This window comes from Giraffa tippelskirchi, chromosome 9 (genome assembly GCF_054371585.1).
Source record: "Giraffa tippelskirchi isolate mGirTip1 chromosome 9, T2T-mGirTip1v1.2.pri, whole genome shotgun sequence".
NCBI classification, from domain to species: Eukaryota; Metazoa; Chordata; class Mammalia; order Artiodactyla; family Giraffidae; genus Giraffa; species Giraffa tippelskirchi.
Genome location: NC_137283.1, coordinates 20,791,025 through 20,810,358, shown reverse-complemented (window position 1 = coordinate 20,810,358; position 19,334 = coordinate 20,791,025). Strand labels below are relative to the sequence as shown.

The window sequence follows — 19,334 nt, the reverse complement described above, 5'->3', positions numbered from 1 at the left end:
CCCCTGCCCATGGGATTCTCCAGGCAAGAATACTGGAGTGGGTCCAGACCTTCCTTATTTTCTATGACCTTGACCATCCTCAGATGTCCTAGTCAAGTATCTGTAGAATGTTCCTCCTTTGTGGATTTGACTGGTTTTCTCATGATGAGACTGGAGTTGCCCTTTTTTTTTTAAGGTAGTTAAAAGGAAAACAACAGCCTGTATGGATAGAATAGCTTATGTCACAGTAGATGTTGTCTTTTGTACTATGTTTGGCTTAAAACAGCATTTTGTAGATGGTTGAAAGAATACGAAACCGGAGAATTTTTCAAAAAGCAGTTTACTGCTCAGATGAGTTCCCTGTCTTGATAATTCTTAAAATGTATAGATATATCTGAGCCCCTATGAAGTCATTCATTGATGAAGCCCATTGGACCTACCTAAACCGTGTGACCTTGGAGCATGTAACTTCCCTCACAGCTGCTGGCCTCAGAATTCACTTTGGAAAACCCGACCTAACAGATAGTGAGGTTCAGCTGAACTGCGTATCCATGCTAACGTTGTAGGCATGGACACGCCTGCCTGTGGGATGATGGGGTGGGTTTACGTCTCTGGGGGGCTCTCTCATCAGAGCTGTGGGCTCACGAGCCCCCTCTCTCCTGTGCAGCCAAGAGTCGGGCCATTGCCATTCCCGTGGACTTGGACAGTCAGGTCAACAACCTCTTCCTCAAGTCCCACAACCTCGTGCAGAAAACCGCCATGAACTGGCGACTGACAGCTCGCAACGCAGCCCGCAGAGACTCGGTCCTGGCTGCTTCCAGGGACTACCGGAACATCATCGAGAGGCTGCAGGTAATGCCCGGTCCTGATGGAGGCGACCCATAACCCAGCCCGAGGCGGCTCCCCACACGGAAGGGCTTCCTTGAGCCAGAGGAAATCCAGGGTTGGCCCCAGGCAGGTATCAGTGTGATGAGTGAGTAGTCAAATGCAGATATGTGTGTTGGGCCAGGAGAGCAAAGCTCCTTGGGACCCAGAAAAACTCCCGACAAAGTCATGGTCTCAGAGGCTGTGCATGGATTTACGAATCTCTTTTTCAAGAAGTCCCTTGTCACTTATTAGGAAAGAATAAATCAGTGTCAGAAGAGGATGCTTAGAATAGGAGTGTAACAGCTGCCATTTTTTTTCCATCATCTTGGGATTTTGGCCTCTTGAATCGGTAGGTAAACAAGTGTAATCATAACTGAGAGAGGAGTTTTATATCACATGAGCCAAATGAAAATAAAAGTGTTACTAAATTCTAGCTAGATTCTACTCTGTTCACATTGTGCCTACAAAGAGACGCGCTCTTCTGTTAAGAGGGAGAGTAGTAAGGATTAGATGACGTGAAACATTTAAACACACGTCGTAATATTAACTAACATATTCCTTTGAACAAGCACCTCAGGTGATTTCCTCACAGATGACACATGGACCATGGTTAGAGAATCACAGATCCTTCAGATGAGCTTGGTGCCATGGTGCAGAGTGGGGTCTTAAGCCAGTGCCCGATTGTGGCTCCACTGCTTAGAAATGCATAACCTTAGGGAAGTTACTTAATTTCTCCAATTTCCTAACTTGTAAAATCATCTAATAGTAACACCTACGTCATGGGGTTGATATGAAGATTAAGAGACTTAAGACGTTCCAGTAACTTGTGCCTGCCTAAGAAATGACAGCAGCTACTATTTTATTCTCTGACTCTTCTGGAGATTACTGGGCTCAGCAAGGTGTTTTTTGCTCAGGTTTGTTCATGCAATTGCAGTCAGATGGTGATTGTGTTTGGACTTATCTTGAAATCTCACTTATTCGCATGTTTGGCAGTTGATACTGATTGTTAGCTGGGACCTCAGCTCTCGCCTAAAATATCTACATGGAGCCTCCCCATAGAATATGGGCTTCCTCACAACATGGCGGCTGGGTCCCGAGTATAAGTCTGGAGAGATAGATAAGTATAAAGCGATATTGCCTTAACGACCTGGCTTCAGAAATCACATGGCATCCTTTCTGTCATATTCTTTGGGTCAAGATAATGATGTATGTCCACTTAGGTTCAAGGGGAGAGGACATAGACCACCATTTGTTGAAGAAGAGCTTGCAAAATCATTTATACTGCAGTGTTTGTACAGCAATGGAAAATGCAATACACTTAAAGCACAAAGAAGCCGGCAAGTAGTGAGCCAGGTCACTTGATCACTGCTCTTCTTATTAATATTATTATGGTCATTATCCTTATGACCATAATAATTATCATGAATAGGTGAAGTAAATGAATCTCTGAGGGTTACACAAGTTGCTGCTGCTGCTGCTGCTAAGTCACTTCAGTCGTGTCCGACTCTGTGTGACCCCATAGACAGCAGCCCACCAGGCTCCCCCGCCCCTGGGATTCTCCAGGCGAGAACACTGGAGTGGGTTGCCATTTCCTTCTCCAGTGCATGAAAGTGAAAAGTGAAAGTGAAGTCGCTCAGTCGTGTCTGACTCTTAGCGACCCCATGAACTGCAGCCCACCAGGCTCCTCCGTCCATGGCATTTGCCAGGCAAGAGTACTGGAGTGGGTTACCTAAAGACAAATGAGTTCATTGATGCATTCATCAGCCCCACCATAGACACAGGGGATACAGCAACCAAAGCCAGAAATAATCTTGACCTTCATGGAGTCTCCAGTGTTGGAAGGGAGAGAAACAATGAGCAAATCACACAGATAAAAGTAAAATGGTAAGAGAGACAAACACTGCAAAGGAGTGAGCAGTGCTATGAAAAATACTGATGAGGAAGCTCATCTTGCCTGGAGCTGGGGGTAGTGGTCAACAAAGGCATTGCTGGGGAAGGAACATTGGAAGCAAGACCAGGGGACAGGAGGACTGACTTAAAAGAATGGAAGGGAAGGGAAGAGCATGTGAAGAGACCATTGTACAGGGGAGAATACGGCACAGAGACCTAAGGAAGGTTAGCTTGGCTAGAGCCCACAGAGCTGGATGGACGGGCAGGGGTTTTGCAGGTCAAGGAAGGAATTTCAGCCTTGTCATGACAGAGCCACTTCTTCAACAAAGGTAGCATGATTCCCCATGGAGGGTTTCCTGATCCCCACTATGGTTTAGAAAGAGGAAGGTCACTGGATTGTAGAATCATAACTGGATGAACACACAGCATTTTCTCCTGCTCAAACTAAATTATCCGTGGCTTAGAAACACACCAGTGCTCTTGTTAGATCATTATGCATATTCTTGGGTAACAGAATAAAATACATAAGTTTAGGCAGCGCTTGTTTTAAAGACTTGACCAGTAGCCAAAGCGATCCTCATTTATCTAATGAGTTATTGTCTGTCTGAGTCCCTGCAGTTGCGAGATTGCTCAGAACGGCAAAAGTTGTCATAATGTGAGAACATTAACTTGCAAATGAAGCGCTTATATGATTAACCCCCATTCAGACATCCCCCTCACTTAACACTGGCATCTCCCCCTGCCCATCGCTTCGCCATCCTTGTCTGTTGGTCTCTCCCCGATTGCCGAATGTTCTACATTTGACAATACAATGCAAATCAATTGCAATGTGAAGTTCCAACCTGGCAAAAGATGCAAGATTTCGTGAACACGATGCCGAAGAACTGTTTCAATCTTGTACAAAAGTTGGAGACAGATAACGATTTGCCAGAGTTAGGACCTGTAACTGTTGAAGAAGAGGAAATTGGGTGCTTTCCCAGAGGGAACTGTTAGGGAAACTGACAAAATTCTCAAAGAATTTTGCCAAAACGACCCTCTTTCTGACTGTGGTATGAAAGTCAGTCCAAACTAAGGGATGTTGCAGTGTACTCTCATAATCTTGTTGGGAAGATTGCCCCCTGCCCAAAGTAGTTTGATTCATTTGTGTATTCTTTAATGCATCCTAAAGATGATGAGTGATAACAAATTTTGTTAAATATAAGATGAAGTAGAATTGTATTCATAAGTTTTAGTTTCTAGATAAAAGATCACTCAATTCTTTGTGAATTTGGGGCCTATGAAATTTGGGTCCCTGATTGAGATGAATGCAATTAAAGTGGGCTTTCTCCCTGCAAAGCTTCCTGGTTAATTATCTGATCTTCCCCAGCGTGTTATGTTCTGCCTTTCTTAGCCAGCTTGCCGGTAGCCTGGTTCTCGGTTAGCAAGCCAGACGGCAGACTTTAGCATCTTTTGGAGATAATTTCTCATCTGTTTTCCTGCCATTTGCCTTTATATGGTGTTTGTTGTGTTGGTTTTGCTGCTCTTTCAACTTCTCTCTGTTTTCCTTTCCTACAGCTATGTGTTTTGCATTTGAAGACCATCATGCTATCAGGGTACATGTATTTAGCATGTTGATACAGCATGTTCATTCATTTGTGTTCTCATTTTTATATGATATTATATGAATAATTCATGCTCATTGGAAATAATTTGACAATACTCACAAGTACCACTAAATAGAAGAAAACTGGAATCACCTGTAATCCCACCTCTCAGAGAAAACCACTAATGATGTTTTAATGTTTGCTGCGTATCCTTTAGACATTAATGTTGCTGATAAAAAGTGGATCTTAGAGTCCATACTATTGTTTGGCCATTTTTTTTTTACACTTGTAGACCCCTTTCCATGTTGTCGAATGTACTTTTTGCATCCTGTTTTAAAACATACGGAATGATCCCTTGGGTAGCATAAGGAGCATCTCACAGAGCGGGTGGGAAGGATGTTATGTCTTTGTTATTTCTCTGTTTTCTGCGTCAGGGTCTAATGCTTCAGGTAACCGTTGGGCAATGTCTAATAACTTGAGGCACATACCAGACGGTGCTGAGGTTACTGTAACCCAGCCTAGTCTGTGGTCATGCCTCAGGTCAGAAATGAATGTTCCCACCCTCCCGGGGTCGCCTCCTGCCCAAGCTGCTCACCAGGGCCGTGCTTCCGTTCCAGGACATCGTCTCGGCCCTGGAGGACCGTCTCCGGCCCCTGGTGCAGGCCGAGTTATCTGTGCTGGTGGATGTCCTCCACCGGCCCGAGCTGCTCTTCCCGGAGAACACGGATGCCAGGAGGAAGTGTGAAAGCGGGGGCTTCATCTGCAAGTAAGCAGCACCTCCTGCCACAGTGCTTGGTGGGGCAGAACTCCGATCACCAGATGCAGCACTGGTTCCCGGGGAAGGCGGGGCTGGCCTGGTGTTTGATGAAAACAACCAGGTCTGGTGCTGGGGGTCTGTTCTGACCATTCTAAAGGAAGTGAGTAGCTGCAGTCCTCCTTAGCGACACTGTTGTTTGGTGACAACTTCTCCTTTGAGAACCGTACGCCCGGTCGTTCATCTTCCACTCCCACGTGCGGGCAGGATGCCCACCGTGGACTGACATACAGACTCCAAAACCCCTGGCCCTTGAATCCTCAGAAAGCTCAGACCTACCAGGGCCTCACAGTCTTTTCCCAGCAGCTTTGTAGTTTCTCGATTTATGCCGTGGGGCATAATCGAGAAGAAGCAACTGGTCCCATGACCAGAGGTCGCTGTCTGATTTTCACCCTAAGGTTGGTTGGTTGGTTAGCTTGAGCATGAACTCTGCAGCTTTTTTATTTTTCTGGGCCCGTCAAAGGATAAGACTGGATAAACAGAACGATGTGTTTGCCCCAACCATCATACTCTTGAAGTTCTTTTTTTTTTTTTTACACTGCTGGCATTTTTTTTTCTTCACTGCTGACATATTTTGGCCACGTTATTGACAATCCTCAGTGGGTAAATAACTGCACTCCATAAACAGCAGTTCTGAGTGCGCCTCTGTCTCCCTTCGGACCTGTTTGCTGATGCTGACCAGCAGGTGTCGCTATTGAGACACCGACCAGCTGTTAGTGAAGGGACTGCCGGGAAGTCTGTTTAAGTCTGGGAGCCTTTGGTAAAGTATTAGTTCATTAGCAGACTAGTTACAATAAGTTTTTTTTTTTTTTTTACTTTAAAAATTGTTTCAGGGATGTAATTCGTGGTTTTCCCCTCCATTCAGGTTAATCAAGCACACTAAACAGCTGTTGGAGGAGAATGAGGAGAAACTCTGCATTAAGGTCCTTCAGACCCTCAGAGAGATGATGACCAAAGACAGAGGCTATGGAGAAAAGGTACTGCCTTTTATTTTCACGTGAAAACCAGGTGTTTCTATTAGACAGAAGCAGAGTGGGGGCACTTAGAAATCTACTTTAGTTCAGGTATATTGACTGAAAAAAAAACCTATTCTTGCCCTGAAGGTAATTAAATCATATGAGTCTCTCTTTAGAGTCGTATACACTTAGGTGTCTCTTTTAGGCTGTTTGCCATACAATCTATATTCAGAAAAATAGGAACAACAAGATTTTTCCGTCTGTTTAAATTCCCAGTGAGAATGCAAATGCCTCTTGTGTACCAAGGTGTGTGAGTCCCTGAATTTTGGGTTCCAGCTGAGCATACCTGTGGGTTTACTTGCTTCTTTCTGGTGAGATGTTACACAATCCTCCCAGTGTATGAAGAAACTGCCTCTAGTTCTAACTGGAATGAAGACAGACAGACATGTCACCTTTTCTAACTGAGATTGGGAAATGGACCATCCCTGGGAGCTGAGACTTCTTAGCACATGTACTGAGCCATGATGTACAGAAAACAACCCTCACACCCCCGATTTTGGTCCAAGTGGGATACAAAGAGCCCCATTGCTCCTCCTTTCTGCCCCCAGCGAAAAACAGGGCCTGAATTTAAGTCTCACCAGTCTTCTTTGAAGGCAATAATATTCATTTACTATCTTGAAGCCACTTTTATGAGCCTATTCTGAGTAGGTAAATGTGCTGATATCATTGACTTATCAAATACACAGTAAATAACTTTTATTCATCTCTGTGAGGAAAGCTTGATAATTAAATCACAGCCTCCCTTGTCAAAAGAGATGGTGACAACTAGATTCTTGAAAGCCTAAAACACTGTCAGAATCTTGCTTTCTAACCTAGACAGTGTCTGTCCTTAATATTAGAGCAATTCAACTTGTGAGGATCTTTGGATAAAAGCAAATAAAACAGAAAGGTACACAATCCTTTTTGCAGTTTACATTCTTCCACTGGCCCCAAACCACAATGCTTTTAAACATCAATCTAAACTAGTAAAATATACAAATTCAAACTTGAATACATGTTACTTAGAAAATAAGTGTTTATAACTCAGGAGGAATTTTGTGGTGGAAATATGCCAGAATAGAGTTTGTAAATATAAAAGCAAGGAACACTGGTACAAATGGGCAGTAATGAGATGACCAGTCTGCACTGTGTAGACACCCAGGTAGGTCTTGCCCTTTATAAGGTGAGGAGAACAGATAATACACTTATCAGATAAGTAAATAATAACCATTTATTCCACAGGATGTTTGTTTTTCTTTGCGTGAACTTTAAGAAGTGTTTTTAAAAAATTGACTCTAGTTAAAGGCATTCACTTTCCCTAATAAGATAAACTCTACCAAAGGGACCTTAACCAGCTGTGAATTTATTTGTACCTTTGGGGCAGAAAACACAATTTTAAAATGCGGGGACCACAGTTTTCTCCTCTTGAAAAGGTCTGTTTCTTTCTATAGCCAGGGTTCTTCAGGTAAGCTTTGTGTCTCTACTCCAGTGAACTTTGTAAGTTGTGCTTATACTTTCAAGTAAGTTTTCTTTTTGGAACATGGAAAGTATAAGTACAAGGAGTTGATGGAGAGTCTGTTGCTGGGCAGACAAGTACACGGGGGTCTTCGGGGCTGTGTGGAAGGTATGCTTCCTGCTGCCTTTCCCTCCCCATGGGGGGCCAACAGTGAGAACGCTGTCTTAGCCCCTGGGGACACGGATCCAAGATGCTGTCACCCTGCCTGTGAGAAAGCTTGTGGAGAGTGACAGAGCCAGGGCTTCGAGAGGGCAATAGATGCAGGTCATTGTGAAAGAGTTACGAGAGTTGAGAAGAGCTTCTGAGGTTGCAGCTCAAATCCCTCTTCTTCTGGTGAAGAAATTAGTCACATCCTCGCAGAGAGAGGCTTGGAGGCAGGATGACAGTTTCTTCCCATCAGGTTGGAGCTGTCATCCCCCTGGTCAGAGTGAAAATACTAGAAGCAAGTGCGGGAAATGCTCTGCCACCAAGGAAGACCTTCTAGAAACCCGTGCTAGTCAGCAGCTCCGCCCCGACCACACAGACACCCCGTGCTTCTGGCCCCAGGCTCAGACTGCTGGAAAAGGCTGCTCAACCCTTCCCTTTAAAAGGGGGCAGGGGGGCGTTAGATGATTTGTGTTTTTTCCAGTTTCACTGTTAGTTTCCACTCTCTCCTGGTTCACTAAGGCTTTTGGAAAATTGCCTTTGATGGGTTACTGGCTGCCGCTGTTTGAGTGAAGAGGCACGGCATATGGGACGAGCCAACTCTTTCAAGGGTGGGATGAACCCAGATCCAAAGAGCTAACCTTTCTTTTTATTTTTTTATTAATTTATTTATTTTAGTTGGAGGCTAATTACTTTACAATATTGTAGTGGGTTTTGCCATACGTTGATATGAAGCAGCCATGGGTGTACATGTGTTCCCCATCCTGAGCCCCCCTCCCACGTCCCTCCCCATCCCATCCCTCTGGGTCATCCCATTGCACCAGCCCTGAGCACTTGTCTCATGCATCAAACCTGGACTGGTGAGAACTAACCTTTCTTAGGCAAACCAGTGGGGAGTGTTGCTCAGTCGCCAAGTCATGTCTGATTCTGCGACCCCATGGACTGCAGCATGCCAGGCTTCCCTGTCCCTCACAGTGGGTGTTAGTCAATAAAATAAACGAAGTGTCCTTTGAACTAGGTGCTCAGGACACAAAGACAAGTGTGAATGCCGTTTCTGTCGTCTTGGCCTAGTTTTCCTGTTTGTTGCCTCTTAAGTGGAACTTGTCCCATGACTAACACTCTTCTGGGATGTCCAGGGTTGTTCTGACTCCCTGCCCTCTCCTGAGTCTTCATAGTCATCTGTTCTGGTCTGTGGGGCTCTCACATCACCTGTGGTTTGGATCAGGCCTTAAGAGTCATATCTATGAGAAGCCAGTGGTCAGCCCACTTGTCCCGGTCCATTGCCGAGAAGAAATTATCTTTTACTATTGTGTCTCCAAATGGGCCAGCAGTTTTTACCAGAGAGTGGTATTAATATAGAATATAGGATAGTATAATATAATGGAATATTAAAAAGGATCACCTGAATAATGATGGAATACATTTTCATGTGATTCTTGTGTCTTTCTTGCCAATGTTTTCAAAGTTAATAAACTATAAAATCAGGGCTTTGCAACCATTCTGTGTGTGCAAGGCCTAGCCAACTCTGCTTTTAATCTACAGATTTAACCATGTTTAAAAATATAGTTACCTCACATCGCTAAACATCTCTAAGATTTAACCTGAATATCTCTATAATTCATAGAATATATTCATGCCTCTAGACCCTGCTTGAAGAGAAAGCACAGTTATTTTGTATATTGGCTGCTCTATTACCTACTGTACGATTTTTATTAAGATATTTTTGATATAAGAGTCACAGTTTTGGAAAGAAATTCAAAGCCCAACAATTAATGTGAAAGAATATCTCAATTTATTTAAAATCCATTTTTCTTCTGAATAATGGTACCTGTTACACTACTAGAGAGTTTTTGACCTCAAGTAATGTCAGGATTTTCATTTCTTATGAATCGTCAATCCCCTGTTAATTACTAGTGCTTCTTTTCTCTAGGCAAATAAGCTATAAACATTTCCAGCTACCAGTATTTCTGGTAGGAGTTTAAATTCACAAAATGAAATAAATATTAATAAAACATAATTAAAAAAATCAAGGATCCTCCATCTATCATTAAACATGCATAATTGTCATTAATCTTGTTTTTTCTTTCTCTTGAACTTGATGCTAATAAATCATTTCATTACTCCTAATATCACTCAGGTAGGCACTAATCACCTTGGAGGAATCTAGTCTCTTTAATCAATAGTAACAGGATTTGAAATATCTGGGCTGGAGAACACGTTGGTCTTACAGCTTGCTTAAATTGAAGCTGGGTCTGATTTATCCCAGTGGTAGTTTGGATGCGAGACCCCCCACCCCCATTCAATGGTATAATGAGTCCAAAGAGAGAATTTTCTCCTAAGCTGAGTTGATGGGAGTTTAGCTTTTAACCCGACTCTGCCCCATCCTTTTCTGAAAGGACACGGTTCTTGATCGAGGATCTTGCCCTCGTTCACAGCTCAGTTCAAGAGTTTTCCTACAAGGGAGTACAAAGGTGCCGTTCAGGGCTCTTGGTTCAGTGACCTACGAGGTTTTTTGTTTGTTTTTTTCTTGGCCACACTGTGTGGCATGAGGGATCCTAGATCCCCAACCAGGGTTCAAACCCACGCCCCTTGTATTAGGAACATGGAATCTTAACGACTGGACCACCAGGGAAGTCCTGACCTGCGAGGTTTGATGCCTGGCATGTAAACAAAGTGTGGCAGCACCCTGCCCGAGATGTCAGGATGTGGTGGTGTCCAGAATGCCCACACTTCTCAAGATGGTTGCATTCTAAAGATGCTCCAACCGGAGTCAGCGACGAGAAATACAGTGACAAAGCTTCTTAACCCTTAGCTCGCTTGTATTTCCTGTTCTAACATTGCCTTCTTTTTCTCCCCCCCTTTTTTCTTTTCCAGCTCATCTCCATTGATGAATTGGATAATGCTGAGGTCCTAATTTCATTCTGTTTTTAAGTGTCTCATAGTGATGTTTCCATGACCCTCTCCCAGCGAACTCTGTGACCTGTCCCCTAGTTTGTGCAGCATCCAGTATCTGACTCTGTGTAGCATGCCTCTGGGAGTGAGTCAAGTCCTTCGTGTCTATGTTAGCGTTTCCCATGAGTTTGTTTGCCATTTGTCCTTGGAGCCCATCTGAGTCTAGATAAAGATTTTCTAAACTGTGATAAAATTTCGATCATTCACTGTCTAGAAGCTCAGCTGAAATTATGGTTGGCGCTGGCTATTAACAGATCTCTGAAACTCAGTGTTGATGCTTTTCCGTCTGTATGTGAAGCACTCATGCAAAAAGAAATAACTATATGGGTATAGTTTGCAAGTAGGGACAGAAAACAAACGACTGCTCTCTTGGTCTGCATATTGGGAAGTGTTAAGTGTGAGGGGTCATAGAAAATTTTGTCAAAGTGCAGAGTGAATTCTACAGCGATCTCAAGACTTTTTAGCTGCTGGCTTGCAGTGGAATTCGGAATATGCTATATCCTTGGCTTCTCAATTCTAGGAAAACCACCTAGAGATCGAGAAACTGAAATGTCATCTGATGGTTTCTATACTTAGGTATCAAATTATTTTCATTTATTCAGAATTACCCTGGAGACTCATGAGTGGCCATCTTGTTTGGGATTTGAGGGCCTCCTAAATATTTTCTCTCCTGTAAATATTTTTCAAGATTTCTTGCCACATCTATAGTATGTGATACATGTTTGGTAATTGATAATAGAAAGGATTAATTGGGGGAATTAATATATGTAATTGAGGGAGTCTAATTGCTTAGGAAAGGGAAGCACATTAGAAAAATTTTTATCTGACTTTTAAAAATTAATTTTCTGGTCTACTTCTTCAGATATCTGTTCATTCTTTTGGTAGACCAATGGATACCTTCTTTTAATGGAATAGAATACCAAATAGAATATAAGCCCTGCTCTAATAGCTACCACCAGAATTTCAGAAATACTAAGAGATGGTTCAGATACCCCTAAGGAGAATTTGAATCACAGCCTTTTTAAAAATGAAAGCGACATGAGTGGTTATGAATTTGGTCAGGTCCCTCAGGAATGGAGGAGCTCAGAGAGGTTAAGTGAGTGGTCTTAGTTCACACAGCTAGATAGTGGGTAAGGCAGAACTAGTACTGTGGACTCAGCTGCCGGCCTGGAGCGCTTTCTGTTCAACCACAGTAGATTCTGTAAGCTCAGGCTTTTCCTTAAATCCATCAGCATGAACAAGTGAGGAGGCCATGCTTCTCTGGGGTGAATAGAAAGCGAGAAAAACAGCAACTTGTCCACGGGTTTAACCCCTTTAACTACAGCGATTTTTGCTACTTCCTGTTCCGTCTTCTCTCTTCCGGGTTATTTGTTTGCCAGCAAAACATCTAATGCTGAATCTTCATGTTGGCAGCTTTCGACTCTTCTTCTTTCTACCTAGAGTTGTAAATGCTCCCTTGATTTGAATTTTTCCTCTAGAATATTGAGGTTGAGTTCCTATTTGTTTAAATATAGATGAAGTCAGGAAAGGAAAGCCTTCCCTTATCGGAGTCTGCAGTGTTATTAATACACTGTTTTGCACCATAGTAATCATTTGCTGTGTTTGCTTGCTCAAGATAGAACTTGGGTCTCCTGGCTGGAAGTTTATTGCTCGCTTATGGAAAGATTCCACAGTTGGAGCAGGTGTGTTTATAATTATACGCTAGGAAATAGAATACTGTCTGTTTATAAAAGAAGAATGTTCTGGCAGCCCCTTGGATTCTTTGAAAATTCCCTGAGGAAGCAACTGTGGATCCCCTCTCTGTTGTTACCCCTGGCAACCATCAGTGCCCTGGGACACCAGCACTATCCCCAGGCCCTCAGGCTGTTGGATCTGGCCTTCTAAACAGAGATGCCTGATCGCCTTTTATCATCCATGGCTGTTCTGGAAATGAGTACAGCTCCTGAGGTTTTCCCCTGCCAAGCCTTCTGTCCGTGTGTGCGGGTGGAAACCAGCAGCCCACAGCTGGAGTTCTGCAGCAACTCCATTAAGAAACTTAATGAGAGTCCACACTGGCCCACGTTACAGGCCAGGCCTCCCACCTAAACCAGCACTTCAGACTTGAACCCTGCTGAGGAATAGCCCCTGAGCCAGGGTACGACATATCTGCAGGAGCCGTGATCCTCAGGATAGGGAGGGACGACTACTCTTCAACGATAAAGGCCTCTCGGGCATTGTGAGAGAAGAGGTCCAGGGAAATGCTTGGAAAAATAACACAGTATCTTCTGAGTCTCTGTATGTGCTCTGAGAAAGGAGGGTGATGTGAAGACAGAGTCCGTCTTTGAAGAGTGCATGGTGGAGGCCTCCTCGGCTCTCTCCTGGAGTGAAATTTCACTTGAAACCAGGAAGAGGAGGGTTTCCTTTTTTGTTTTTTTTTTATTATGGTGATCATTATGTTTTTGTTGTTGTTGCAAATCAAGAGGCTAGGTCTCCATCATTACCACCTGATTTTTCCTTTTTCTTGGGGTGCAGGAAGAGGACAGATGAGGGGAGAGGTATCGAATGTTCCTGTCACCCCCAGAAAGAAAACACCCTACGACCTATTCTTGGCTTTACACAGACACCGATGACTGCTCAAGACATTAGTTTATCTAACACTTGAGTGCCTGTTCCATTCCAGGTGCTTGGCTAGGGGTTTTGGATCCAGCAGTGCCCCAAATAGGCACGGTGTCTGCTCTTCTGGAGTTTACGGTTTTGCCAGGGCGACAGACAATATTACAAGCCAATGTTAACTGAGACATGTCGGAAGGTAAAGTACAGGGAATCATGTTGTTGTTATTGTTCAGTCACTAGGTCAAGTCGGACTCTGACCCCATGGACTGCAGCATGCCGGGCTTCCCTGTCCCTTACTATCTCCTGAAATTGCTCAGATTCATGTCCGTTCAGTCGGTGATGCCATCTCTAACCATCTCATCCTCTATCACTGCCTTTTCCTCCTGCCTTCAATCTTCCCTAGCATCAGGGTCTTTTCTAACGAGTTGGCTCTTCACCTGAAGTGGCCAAAGTTTTGGAGCTTCACCTTCAGCATCAGTCCTTCCAATGAATATTCAGGGTTGATTTCCTTTAGGATTTGGGTTATGAGAACATGGGGTCACAAGAATATGTAATTTAGGGACTTGTACCTGAGCCAGGAGGTCAGTTCACACCACGCGAGGACCACTGGCAGATGAGCCTGTTAGTGACTCACTGCAATGGAAAAGTGAGGTTGGTGCTCCCACTCCTTAAGGTGGCTGCAGCCCGCCTGTATCTGCTAGTATTGAGTCCTCGGCTTCTGCCACCATGCCACCAAGAGCTGCTTCTGCAAGCAAGGGAGGCCCCTGTCAAAAATAAAATTCAGCAGGGGGTAAGGGGGGAGAGAGCAAACAGAGTAACGCGAAAATTATTCAGTTTCACCTTCAGGGGGCGTTCTCATGACGTCCAAGCCAGGATGGAGGTGTCCTACTTTTTTACATCGCTGTGAACTGCTGGGTTGGGCACCTGCCAACATTCAGGCGGCAGTTACATAAGAGCTTCTTTTTTTCCTGGAATTTAGGCTCGCTGCTGATGTGTGACCTTCAACAGTAATTGCCAATAAATGCAGCGGGGCTGTTTACTGTTAGACACTGGCAACCCTGGAGCAAGCGAGCTCAACTCGGAGCATACAGAAGCTATTGCAGAATCTCGGGAAGTTTTTTGTTTTTTCCTTTCTTTTTATTATTTTTTTTTAACGCTGAGATGATTCCATAATGATCAAAATTGTAGAATTCAGTCCCAGTCAGAATGCGTTTTTTAAAAAATGATTTTCACTTTTGGGTTCGGTTCCGATCAACTTGTTCTGTAAAATATAGGTGAAACTGCATCATCAGAGCCAAATAATGTTTATTTCTTCTTTCAAAAAGCCAATGCCATTAGTAAGGGGTATTATGCTAGCTGATGTGAAGATTCAAAGTTGTCCTGCTAAAATGCTAGGTAACTTCTCTCTTTGCTCAGTTTTCTTTCAGATGTTCTATTCTCTTAATGTGGTTTACAAAGGCTTGTGAAAGGCAGGACCCAGCAAACATATTTGCAAACCCATTCGCTGTTTTTGTTTGTTTATTTTTTCCCTCATCTGAGATGGAGTGGGTGAAAAGGAACTGAAGACTGATTCATGGCTTTGGAGATGATAAATTCTCTTTGCTGTGCTGAGAATTCGGTCTATAATGCAGTCTCATTTCTTTTTCTGTTGTTCTTTTTCTTGTTGCTTTAGGTATAAGGTTGGGTTGTTTATTTGATGTTCAGTCTCATTTCTTGAACTGTGTTCAATATCTGCTAGGGGTGGTCCATGAAAGGAAGACATCTTATTTCAAAGGAAGATTCTAGAAGCCTAGGGGTAGGATTCTTGTTGATGACAGCAGGAAACAGAGTGTCTAAGTGGCTGTGTCGTGTGCTGGCCTATATCAGGCACACACAGATGTCTGCGTGTATATATATGGTATGTATGCATGTGAGTGTACTCTTGTACACACACCACAGATAGGAACCCTAGGAAGCCTGTGGGCTTCTTTTTGTTTAAGAATGACAAAGTATAATTTCCCTTCATTTGTGGTAGAAATTTATCCCTGGGTAAAATGGTAGCTACATTATGTACAGAAATGAGCGTTTCAACATCTCCGGCATGAATCTACCTGCTACTCTAGGGCTGTAGTTAGGATAACCAGTTGGGATTCTCTGACTTGAGATTCATGTTTGAATTTCTGCTTCAAAGCCAGTCATTTGAAATCTTTTTTTCGATGAAATTTGATCTTGCTAACCTTGTCTAAAAGCTCTGAGAAGACTTAACATCCAAGAAAAAGTGTGAAGAGGCAACGGGGGGTGATTGTCAGTTTCTAAGTTCAAAACCAGAAAGCATCAGATCACTGCCAGTCAGCTGTTGGTCTGGAGAGACTTCACCTTGTCAGCATCTCAATATACTGACTGATCCTGGGGTGAGGTGGTAAAAGACAAGATGTGTGAAACACAGGCACACTCTTTGTTTCAGAACAGTCTCCATTACCGTATGGTCACTGAGCATGATCTTTCATGTTAAAAAAAAAAAAGTTACTTTGATAATAAAAATGTGCTGAGAAAATCAGTTCATTCATTTACCAGAACTATCCTCTGCTTTGAGTAGTATGTATATGTATTTATGTAGCTTATGTAGTTATGATTTGAACATATATGGCTTATTAATATGCTTCTCTTTTCCAAATTATGGCTGACTGCCATAAAAGAGCCGATCCTCCCAGAAATACAGCTGAAATCCTCTTAGGAGGAAGTGCTAATAGAGGCCGTTGGTTATTTTGCCAAATCATATGCCAGGCTTGGTTTGGCCTTTTCCATGCCTGAAATCATTCTGTGTTCTATTGGGTTGTGTTGTTTAGGGAACTTAGCTGTTTGATATTACGGAATAAAGTTTACTGAAAATATACTAAGCATAACTTTAATGTTTTAGCTGGAAGGAATCCTTATAATAACTGCTTCAGTCTCCTTGAGCTACAGGTCAGGAGGTGGAAGCCCAGAGAGGTTCAGTGACTGGCTGAAGGTCACACAGCACCAGTCCCTGCATGAGCCACCATCAGGCAATACCCATCCATTGTTCTTGGTTTTTCCATTCTTTTTTATGAATGGATGACATTAAAAAATTGTCCTTCTGTGTAAATAGTGGTTCTTGAAGAAGCAAAAATTTTCTATTGTCTCAGAGATCTTCCTGTAACGTTCTAGGAGAAAAGATCATTAATCTTTAATTTTCATTTCAAAAATTAAACACCAATATGACAGCAGTTTAGGGAGGCAGTTGAGTACCAGTACAATCATAAAACATGCCAGAAACCACTGGTTTCTTGAGTGCTTAAGAAACAACTCTGTGAACATTCTGAAAGAATTCAAGATGCTTCTTTGAACATAAGGGATATCAAGAGAATTTTAAAAAGGCAGATGAGTTCCACTCCATCTTGTTCTTTAACTGTTATTTTGATTGGCAAGGCAGTAAGAGGGTAGCTGTGTGGCTTCCTGTAGTAAATCCATGTCTGTGATCCTTTTGTTCTGATCGTTACAGAATCGGTATGAAGGATATGTTGGTGGAATGTGGCCAAAGCTGACTGTAAATGATAGTACTTTTCTCCATCTGTGTCTCCGACTGCTCCAAAGCACATGGGAACTTGCCTTCATTCTTCTTTTCCTCGTGTGTCCTTTTTGCACTAAGGGCAGATGCCACATGTGTGTGCACAACTTTACTCCTTCAGCCTAAAGCCTGCAGAACGCAGGGATGGAGTTCAAACGCAATCTTGGATCATGATATCATTTATATTATCTGGAGATAATATACATTCCCCTGAGCTCTGGTTTTGTCCCCCTCACCACACTCAAGTCCTCTCTTAACACCCTGTGCCTCCCGACCCCAACAGGAAGCGGAACACGTTGGAGAGAAAGTTGTTTCTTGAGGCAAGTGGAGTTACACTCATGTCTGAGGGCTGTTCTGTCCAGAACTGAGTGAGCCACTCTCCACATGTGCCTCCTCATCCTTCATAAAATAATTTAATCTTTGTGGTTAAAGAGATCCCTTATATCTTTACTTCATTTTACCTGTTGGCAAATAGAGAAAAAAAAAATTATTAGGTTACAAAATAACCCTCTTATATTAAGAGCATTTTTTCCATCTTGGGGGATCACACCATGAAAGTGGTATCTAGTGCTGAGCTGGGTTGTGACCCCACAAGATTTCCCAGCTCCCACCCCCACCCCACGCTTTTAGCACCTGCTCCAGCTCACCGCCGACAGCCGCACTCTGGCCTCGGGAGAGGTGTGCTGTGTCGCTGGAGCCCCGCCGAGGGAGGCCAAGGTCACTCTGTGGCGGTGTGAGCCTTGGCTTCACTCCACGGCCCCAGACCGCACCTTGAACCCGCCAGCCATGCCTGGTGCGTGACCACGGTCCAGGGCGGGGTCTGGCAGTCCCATCCAACATCCGTCTCTGCTCCGAGCATATGCCCTTCGGTGGCCAGACTCGTGGCGCTGCCATCACGTGGAGCTGTGGACTTTTTCAGCCACTGCATGCGTCCTCTCAGTGGCCGGTCCTTTCCCTCAGGGCCATCATCTTGTCTCTCATTTGTGGGTTGGACATAATGAAACTCAGGAGTCATCAGAGGTGTGGGGTGTCGAGGTAGTATGGCAGGGGTGGACCAGGGAACCTAGTCCCTGGACTCCTGAGGGAAGTGCATAGAGGGAGGAGAAACCAGCCAAGAAAGGAGCAGCCAGGAGCCTTCCTTTCTTCTCCCAGAGCCACAAGAGGGGAGAGACTTGTTCAGTCCCTAAGCCAGAGCCTGGGATGTCACACTCTGATGCAGGGCCAGGATGTGGGGAGAGGAGAGGCTGGGAGGACGCACGTGCCCACTGGAGAAGCTCATCACGGGCAGGCGGTGGTGCAGACTTTGCAGGGGCTTCGAGCCCCCAGGAAGGGGACTGTGCTGGAGGCCCCTGTGGTCATCATCCGCCCACCCTCCCTTCCCTGAACCCCCAAGGGGGCATGGGCTGGATCACTTTTCCTCTGTGGACAAATTAAACATAGATGTGCAGTACTTCTGCCTTGGACATCTTTTATTATTTAAGACATAGCTGCTTCTTGATCAGTGCTAGGCTTTTTCTTTCTTTCATTTAGATGTTTCCCCATCTCAGGCCAGTCGTCTCTCCTGGCGCAGCCACATTAAGTTCAGTTTAGAAGTGAGGGTGTCTTCTGCCCTCCGCAGCTGAACCCCCCTTCAGTGGGTGTGACAACCCGGTCATCTCATCATCAATTTTGTCCCCAAGTGTTGGTCTCTGGACTTCTTTGTGGTCACCAGATGCATGTGCTATCACTAATCTGCTTCCTTTTACTCCCAACTAGCTTCCCCAAGCTCCGGATTCTGAGAACTCCACCGAGGTGTGTGTCGCTCACCTGTATTTGCGATGCCAGCAAATGCAGGCGCTTGTCAGTGTTGCCGGTTGGGTGTGAACTGTCGTGGTGAAGTGTCTGTCGCTTGGGAAAGTGCAGGAGGGACATGTCTAGCCTGGCTGGGACCTGATCATTGCTACCATTGGGTGGACCTTGGTGTAGAAAGTTCTGAGGAGCTCAAGCCACAGTGTCCTGCCGGTGAGGGCTCGTGACTCTCTGAAGGTTTTCACACAAAACCCTTCATCTCTGCCTTGAAACATTTGGCCCAGAAACTCTGGACGGTCCAGACCTCTCTTCTGTTATACAAAACAGAACTTTGGGTCCTGCGCGGAGATGAAGCAGCTTTCAAGTTCGGGGTATCTGTGTTATCTTTTGGGTGACACTGTTGATGAAGGTGTAGTTTCACAGCACACTGTTTCTGTTCTTCCTGTCGCTGGCTCAGCTTGCTAAATGCGGGACTAGAATTCATTAAGGCGTCTAAAGTTACTGAGAAGCTTTTTGGGGGAGGCATCCTTCCAAGGATCAAAATTTACTCTCCGAAACTGTTCTAGAATCACAGGAGTCAAAGCTAAAACATGCGCTCGATCTGAAAGGAGCTCTCAGAAATGAAACTGATGATCAAAGAGCTGAGTTC

The 19,334-nt window shown here is 44.2% G+C and overlaps 1 protein-coding gene and 1 long non-coding RNA gene across 4 annotated transcripts in view; both read left to right on the top strand.

Moving 5' to 3' along the window:
- Positions 1 to 19,334, top strand: part of ITPR1 (inositol 1,4,5-trisphosphate receptor type 1) — a 324,295-nt gene that overhangs the window by 186,773 nt on the left and 118,188 nt on the right. For 2 of the 3 annotated variants that reach the window (XM_081528188.1, XM_081528187.1), the window contains 3 exons: positions 647 to 831; positions 4,937 to 5,085; positions 5,999 to 6,110. In XM_081528188.1, the coding sequence (XP_081384314.1) occupies positions 647 to 831; positions 4,937 to 5,085; positions 5,999 to 6,110 (446 nt within the window). Of the gene's footprint in view, positions 1 to 646; positions 832 to 4,936; positions 5,086 to 5,998; positions 6,111 to 10,662; positions 10,696 to 18,652; positions 18,689 to 19,334 lie in introns of all 3 variants that reach the window. The other variant, XM_081528186.1, reaches the window with a different exon arrangement.
- LOC145520780 (uncharacterized) lies at positions 12,564 to 15,635 on the top strand. Its single transcript, XR_014064820.1, has 2 exons — positions 12,564 to 13,528; positions 14,312 to 15,635. It is a non-coding gene; the product is annotated as an uncharacterized LOC145520780 (long non-coding RNA).